This window comes from Filicampus tigris, chromosome 5 (assembly GCF_054856515.1).
Source record: "Filicampus tigris isolate MCC_2025a chromosome 5, RoL_Ftig_1.0, whole genome shotgun sequence".
Classification (NCBI taxonomy): domain Eukaryota; kingdom Metazoa; phylum Chordata; class Actinopteri; order Syngnathiformes; family Syngnathidae; genus Filicampus; species Filicampus tigris.
Window position 1 is genome coordinate 16,701,706 of NC_141221.1, and position 8,177 is coordinate 16,709,882.

The following is an 8,177-nucleotide window of genomic DNA, read 5'->3' on the forward strand; positions in this document are numbered from 1 at the left end:
TGTGTGTGTGTGTCAGTGGTTCGAGGAGAAGCAACAACATTTTGAGAATCTCGACGCTCAACTGAAGAAACTTCACGCCAGTATAGAGTCACTTGTGTGTCACAGGAAAGGTACGTATTATGTGGATGGCATCATGACTTAAGTCAAAAAGTGCAGCCTGACCTCCCCTTGTAGTCAGTTCATTGTCAGCGTGTATGTGCGTTTGTGTGCACGCGCGCAGAGCTGTCCCTGAACACGGCGCAGTTCGCCAAGTCGGCCGCCATGTTAGGCAACAGCGAGGACCACACGGCGCTGTCCCGTGCTTTGTCTCAGCTGGCCGAGGTGGAGGAGAAAATGGAGCAGCAGTACCAGCAGCAGGCCAACGCCGACTTCTACTTCCTGGCCGAGCTCCTCGGAGACTACGTGCGCCTCCTCGCCGCCGTCAAGGTGCGTCAACAAGAGCCCAGTGCCGCCCGGCGAATTGTGGCACAACGTGGTACTACACTGAAGGCGCGCAAGTCAATATTCAGACTTGCCTCTGCACTGTAGGAAAATAATCGAGCAGGGGTTCAGTCTGTATGACATGTATGATACATGTCCGGCGATGTGATGTATGCGTGTGCAGGGCGTTTTCGAGCAACGCGTGAAGGCCTGGCAGAAGTGGCAGGACACTCAACTTCTCTTGCAGAAGAAACGAGAGGCCGAAGTCAAGCTGCAGTTTTCAAACAAATCCGACAAATTGCAGCAGGCCAAAGATGACATCAAAGAGGTAAAAAGTAGCGCATAACATGTGACATCTAAGAGGAAACACAACCACATCATATTGTCAATGCGTGATATCAAAGAGTAACACCTGCTCATCACATTTTAACATCAAAGAGAGACCACTGGCTACATTAAAAGCCCAACAGTAGCTTGTTACACTGGAAGATAATTTTGCATCCGGGGTAACAATCCGATTGAGAATATGTGGCATCAAAGACAACGCTAGTAACATCAACATGTGGCATCAAGGAGGCAACACTACTTAATGCAATGAAATTCATTCTACGTCCTAGTAGCACTGACTTCCTTGTCTGCGTGTTAAACAAACAACCCAACATGGCTGGAGCACTAGCCCCGCCCCTCCCAGACACGTCCTCCTGGCACATCCAGTGAAGTGAAACAAACCCACCTTTGCTACTCACTCAAGTGAAAAGTTTTTGTTTTTGCAGCTGAGGAATTTTACCAAGCGAAGAAGAAGAAAAAATACTTTTATTAGCCCGTCAGCCCACAAATTCAGCCTGCGAGCCGTCTGTCAGAAAACGCACACACACGCACTGTCGGGGGTCCGCTGTTAGTGGAGGAGCCGTATCAGGGGCGGGGGGTGGGGGGGGGCGGGTGGTCGGGGGTAGCCTTTTGATGCCGCTGCTGTCAGAAGTCAACGTTTGTCGGTAGAGTTACAACAAGCCTTTATTTACTACACATGGACACGCCTCGCGCAACTACACACACACGCACTCACACGAGAACACACGGACACATACAAAATTATACGACGTTTCCCCTCGTTAAAAAAATGTCCTGAGTTGTAAGGGTCTAATCCGACCACCTTGTGTAATAATGATGATGATAATAATAATAGTAAGTTTTAAATTAAATGCAATTTTAACAATAATGATTAATACAAATTTCAGCAATTTTATTTCTAAAAATATGACATATGAGTTCATTAATGTATTTAATAACAATAATTTATATTTAATAAATGTTTTTCAACTTGGTTCAACAAATTTATTTTAATCAAATGTAATTTTAGTAATGATAACAATAATTGAATTTTTGTAATAATAAATAATAAAAGCATGAAAAAAAACATATTTAGCAAGAACAATGCTGTTTTTGACATTGTGAGTTCAAAAACAACAAGTTCAAAATGACTTAGATATTTATGCTATTATGGTAATAATAATTGTAATCTTCATATTTTTAATCATAGTGTTTGCAGACACGCTGCCCCCTGGGGGCCAAACATGAAAATGTCATCCTCTCCTTTTTCATTTAAAAACAACAATATAATAGATGAAGTTTGCAGCGTTTTTCATTGTGACCCAATGAATGAAAAACATATTTTATTATTTTTACTTTCAACAGTTTTTGAGGCACTGATAATGATTTTTATTTTTGGAAATTTGCTTGGGTTTTTTTCCCTATCATGCCTCACTGCACCAGGAAATTGAAGAGGTAGGACTCTAAGCTCCGCCCATATGACGCTCATCTTTTATTATTATTTTTTCTCTTATTGTTATCACATTTGCATCATACGTTATCTATTTTTTTTTTTTTTGGTCCAAGTCACATCATACATTTAAATCACATTTTTATCTGGTTATCATTTTTCATATATTATCACATTTTTAAAAATCAAATTTCCATCATTTTTACAGTTTCATCAGATTTTTCTTATGTCTCACTAGCGCAGATACTGTATGTATTGTACTCAAAAGCTAAATACAACTGAACTGTACTTAAGGAGTGATTCTTTATTCTACCACTGGAGGGAGCCGGCATAGCACTAGTTGTATTAATACCGTACTTTGAGAATCACTTGGTTCAGGGCTAATGAAATTTGTTGGCACTAATGATGTTAATGACGCTAACAGTGCTAACAATGCTAATGCTCCTCTGTTGCAGTTGGAGGGCAAAGTCCAGCAGGGAGAGCGAGACTTTGAGCAAATTTCCAGAATCATCCGCCGGGAAGTGAGTCGCTTCGAGGTAAGTCAGCAACAAACGACATGGCACACCCACTTTTGCATTTGTAACCAACATTTTATCGTCATTTGCGTCACCACAGAAGGAACAATGACTTCAAGACCATTATCACCAAATACTTGGAAGCCCTCGCAGTCACGCAACAACAGGTAACATATCAATATTTCAATACTTTTTATTTAACTTTTATACCTATAAAATATATTTAAACATGTTTACTACACTTTTATCCATACACATTTTATCACAGATTTTATTCTATTTATCTATATAAAATTACGTTGAATTTTTTTTTTTTTTTTACACTTTTATATCTCCCAAAATAAAATAAAATCCATTGTCTAGTGGCAACATTTTATTGCACTTCCATCCATTATCTGCCGCTTATCTGAGGTCGGGTCACGGAGGCAGCAGCTTCAGTAGGGAGGCCCAGACTTCCCTCTCCCCAGCCACGTCTTCCAGCTCTTCTTCCCTAACCCTAACCCTCCGCAGGGTGTCTGGGCTTCGGAGGAAACCTATTTCATTTGTATCCGGGATCTTAATTCCTTCGGTCACAAACCACAGCCCGTGACCCTCGTGGTGAGGGTACGAACGTGGATCGAGCGATAAATCGAGAGCTTCGCCTTTTCGGCTCAGCTCCCTCTTCACCACGACAGACCGATGCAGAGTCCGCATCATAGTAGACTGTCAATCTCGTTCCATCCTGCCCTCACTCGTGACCAATACCCCAAGATACTTGAACTCCTCCACTTGGGTCAGACTCTCATCCCTGACCTGGAGAGGGCACACACCCTTTTCTGACTAAGGACCAGGGTCTCAGATTTGGAGATTCTGATTTTCATCCCAACCGCTTCACACTCGGCTACGAACCGCTCCAGTGAGAGTTGGAGATCACGGCTTGAAGAAGCCAACAGTACCACATCATCTGCAAAAAGCAGAGATGCAACACTGAGGCCACCAAACAGGACCACCTCAAGGCCTCGGCTGCGCCTTGAAATTCTGGCCATAAAAGTTATGAAAAGAATCAATGACAAAAGGCAGAGTCCAGCCGTAAATGGAAACAAATCCGACTTACTGCCAGCAATGCGAACTAAACTCTGACATCGGTGGTACAGGGCCCGAACAGCCCGTATTCGGGGCTCAGTACCCCGTACTCCCGAAGCACCTCCCACAGAACTCCCCGAGGGACATGGTCGAACGCCTTCCCCAAGTCCACAAAACACATGTAGACTGGTTGGGTGAACTCCCATTCACCCTCGAGGACCCTGCCGAGGGTCATGTGCTGGTCCACTGTTGCACGGTCGGGAAGAAGACCACATTGCTCCCCTTGAATCTGAGATTCCACCTCCTGACGAACGCTCTTCTCCAGCACCCCTGAATAGACCATACCAGGGAGCAGGGGCGGAGCCAGAATGTGGCTAATGGGTGGGCCTGGAAAAATTAGGGTGGGCCCGAGTATTTCTATCATTGAGCACAATCCTCCTATCCCGAAAAATCGTATATTCAAATAAAATGATCAACTGAATAATATGAAGTTCAGATCTTCCTTAGGTAACCACAAATATGCCATTCTTAATATTCAATAAAATAAAACAACACAAATTCAAAAATAACTTAATAATTTGACTAAAAATTTAAAAGTATATATTTTTTTTCATGAATCTCATTGGATGGGCAGTCTATCAATCTGGGTGGGCCTGTGCACACCCAGGCCCACCTTCCCCAAGGTGCACCCTTGACAGGCCCACCCATGGCTCCGCCCATGCCAGGGAGGCTGAGGAATGTGATTCCTCTGTAACTGGAACACCACTGCCAATCCAGAGGCACTGTACCCGATGTCCATGCGATGTTGTAGAGGCGTGTCAACCAGGACAGCCCCCAAAACATCCAGAGCACACTTTTATAGCTCTAAAAAAATATTTAAATATGCTTTAGGACAATTTTATGCTACAGTGATGTTTGATAGTTTATTGCACTTTTGCCTATAAAATATATTCTTAAAAAAACAAATCAAAACAAATACATTTAAGCAGAGGATCAAGCGGTTCAGATAATGAATGGATGTTTTATTACCTTTTGTCTATAATATATTTACAGATGTTTACTACCTTCCGATCTACAAAAAATATTAGATCCCTGTTATTACACTTCATATATAATGATATATGCAAGCGCGTTTTACACTTTTATATCTTAAAATATCTAAGGTATTCAAAAACATTACTGTCATTTTGGAGATGCAACGATTCCGCTCGACAGCGATGTTGTACTGATTGTCGGATCCAGTGTATGCATGGAGCTTTAAAATATGTGTAAATATTACAATACTTGGTCACTACTTTGTGGTTTTCACCTATTGAGGGGGTGGTCTGGAATGCATCCTCCACGATAAATGAGGGGTTATTGAACATGTATGACGATATGTGTATGATGATAAATGCCAGGAAACACGGCAGGTAACATACCATTACTGAAAATATATTTTAACTATTTATTTTGAGTGTATACTTTTTACATTTTTTATATAGCCTAAACATATATTAACCATTTGTATATACATGTATAAAAATGATGATAATAATAATAATAATAATAATAATAATACTATCTATATGTGTGTGTTTGTGAACAGCTGATAAAGTACTGGGAAGCGTTCTTACCAGAGGCCAAGGCCATCTCATAGACAGCCCACAATGCACCAAGCCTCCTTGTTTCCGTGCTAACCGGGAGCTAACATGCTAATCGGACACTGCCGGAATGCTTACTCTTCCTCCTCTTCCCTTTTTCTTCTTCATCACCTGACCGGGCGCAGCTTCTTTTTCCCCCACGACACTTGAACGTTGTATTTTAATGAAGTCAAAATCTTTGTCAACTTTTCGTCTTTCACCAAACTTTCATGCCTTGTTCAGCAACAACCTAGTAAAAATTCACCAACGTCACAGGTTTAAAATAGGCTGTATTCACTCACTATCTAGTTACTCAAATTATCATTAATCTTAAAACGCTTTCAACATTTACAATTACCTCTGTTTATTTTTAAAGTTTCACTAGCTGGCTAAGTAACAACAACGCTGAATTGTAGACATAGTATCGACTTTTCTCCAATGTCTTTTGGGAGCAACTAAGCTAATTAACAAAATGCTAATTTATTGTTGCCAAAATGTGAAACCAGAAGAATGTTCATAAAAACGTGACAAAGCCTCGACTGTTTTCTTTTTCACTTGTGTTAACCACTGAAATGCTAAGCTAACTTGCAGGTAGCTAACATGAAAGAACATTTCAATATCTTAAATTGTTTTCCACTGCTTCATCTAAATTTCATGATGATTTCTTTCTTTGTAATGTTACTTGATTTGAAATTTTTTTGAATTTAAAATGTTTTTTGTTTTTTTATATACAAGTTCCTGCTAATGTGCAAGCCGGCTATCTTAGCACTAACTATCTCGCGGATGGATTCAACTGCTAGTTACTTGTAACACCTCTTTGCTGTCATTGCTGCTAGCTCCACAACAATTTTAAATTGTCAATGTACAATTGACTACTTTCTGATCTATTTGATTAAGCTTCACATGCTAATCGTATTAGTAGTTCACTTTTGAGAGTAGGTAAGTATACCATGATAATTAATTGTCACCAAGATATGAAACCAGAAGACCGTCTACAAGTTTGCCAAAACATCGCTAATGTAGAATGTTTTGGTAGTCTTTCAACGGTGACTACTTAGATGCTACGCTAGCTGGCAACCAGATAGTGCGGCCTGCCTCATGATTTCAATACACATGAAATGTTTATGATTAATCCATGCATGAATATCATGTTTTACGTGTATTATTCAAGTCCTACACTTAAGCAGTCACACGCTAACGTGTTAGGTGGCTGAATAAGTGCTATGTAGCTTGCAGCAGGTTATTCCGTTGGAAAGTTCTAATGCTAATCACTTGTAACGTCTCTCTGTGCTTACCCGATCGCCGCTAACGGCCTTTCTCCGATCTCTTTGAATTAGTGTTGCATGCTAATCAAGTTTGAACACAGAGATGCCATTTTCTTTTTCGGACAGCAGGTAAAGCTAATCAGCAAAATGCTAATTCATTGTTGCTGATATGTGAAAACGGAAAAGCCGTCCACTAGTTTGCCAAAATGTCGGTAGCGGTGAATAATATTTGTAACAACATGATGAAGACGGAGCTCAACCTTGAATATTTTTGTTTGTTTACTTGCTAACCACTGGAAAGGAAAGCTATGCTAACTAGCAAGTTGCTAGTGTGGCCTTCATGCAAGATGATGTAACGATTGAACAGCATATTTTTATGAAATATCATTTCAATATCTTAGTTTTTCAGCACTTCGTCTTATATTTCTTGATTTTTTTTTTTTTCATAATGTGACTTGATTTGAACACTTGCCTTTATTTTTGCCAACGATGAACTTTTTCATATTTTGTAACTTTGCTGTGAAATGACACGTGATAAAAATAAATAAAGAAAGTATCCTCATCATTTGATATGAACTCATTTGAACGTCTAATATTTGTATTTCTCTTTGGCATTTCGATACTTTACATGTTGCCTATGATGTCCCTTCACAAGTACTCGTGCAGCCAGCACACTAACAGCTAACATGAACGAACTGATGGCATCATCGTGTTGTTTCGTTAATCATTTTTAAGCAGTAACGACAACTTCACATAACAGCTTTACCTTAACCGATGACATCATCGCGATGTTTAAAGTGACTGAGGACACTGCATCGGTCTTTGTTAGTTGATTTCGCTATAATAGAGATTCGTTTCGTTAATAGATTTTCAAGTAACTGATGACGTTGTTTTATTTTGTTAGTGGCTTTTGACTAAACCGATCACATCACTTTTTGTACCTCATATTTTTTTATTGTGACTATGTCATTTGTTACATTAAAAAACGTTAATGAAACAAAACATGATGTCATGACTTAATGTTAAAAGTGATTAATGAATCATTGTGATGATGTCGTCGTTTACGTTAAAAGCCTATGACGAAACAATGCAATGTGATAACCTCACCAGTTAAGTTAAAAGTCATGAACGAAACATTGATTCATTGGTTACACAAAACAATGTTACGTTTCACTTTTAACATAACAGATGATGGCATCATGATCTTGTTTCGTTAGCTGTTTTTACAGTACATGATGATGTTATTACATTGTTTTGTTTCATTGTCTTTAACTCACCATCGACCTAACAGCGTTATCAGTTAAGTCAAAAGCAACTAACCAAAAATAAACAACGCGATGCCTTCCTCTGTTACATTAAAAAACATTTACAGAACAACTTGGTAAAATTCACTGATGAAACATTGTAATGGCATCTCCAGTTCGTTAACATCCTAATCAATGATGCTTCTTTTTTAAAGTCACAAATGACACCATCACAATGTTTGTTTCTTCAACGGCTTTTAATGTAACTGATG

General features: G+C 39.6%; 1 protein-coding gene across 3 annotated transcripts in view; it reads left to right on the top strand.

Annotated features, from left to right (window-relative positions):
* snx2 (sorting nexin 2) overlaps positions 1–7,226 on the top strand; it is a 22,923-nt gene extending 15,697 nt beyond the window's left edge. For 2 of the 3 annotated variants that reach the window (XR_015086720.1, XR_015086719.1), the window contains 6 exons: positions 17–110; positions 221–426; positions 605–748; positions 2,653–2,733; positions 2,813–2,879; positions 5,363–7,226. Coding sequence is in view for 1 of the 3 variants with exons in the window: in XM_086029849.1 (XP_085885975.1) it covers positions 17–110; positions 221–426; positions 605–748; positions 2,653–2,741; positions 2,816–2,879; positions 5,363–5,413 (648 nt within the window). In the remaining 2 variants the exon portion in view is untranslated. Of the gene's footprint in view, positions 1–16; positions 111–220; positions 427–604; positions 749–2,652; positions 2,742–2,812; positions 2,880–5,362 lie in introns of all 3 variants that reach the window. The other variant, XM_086029849.1, reaches the window with a different exon arrangement.
* The last annotated feature ends 951 nt before the right edge of the window (positions 7,227–8,177 follow it).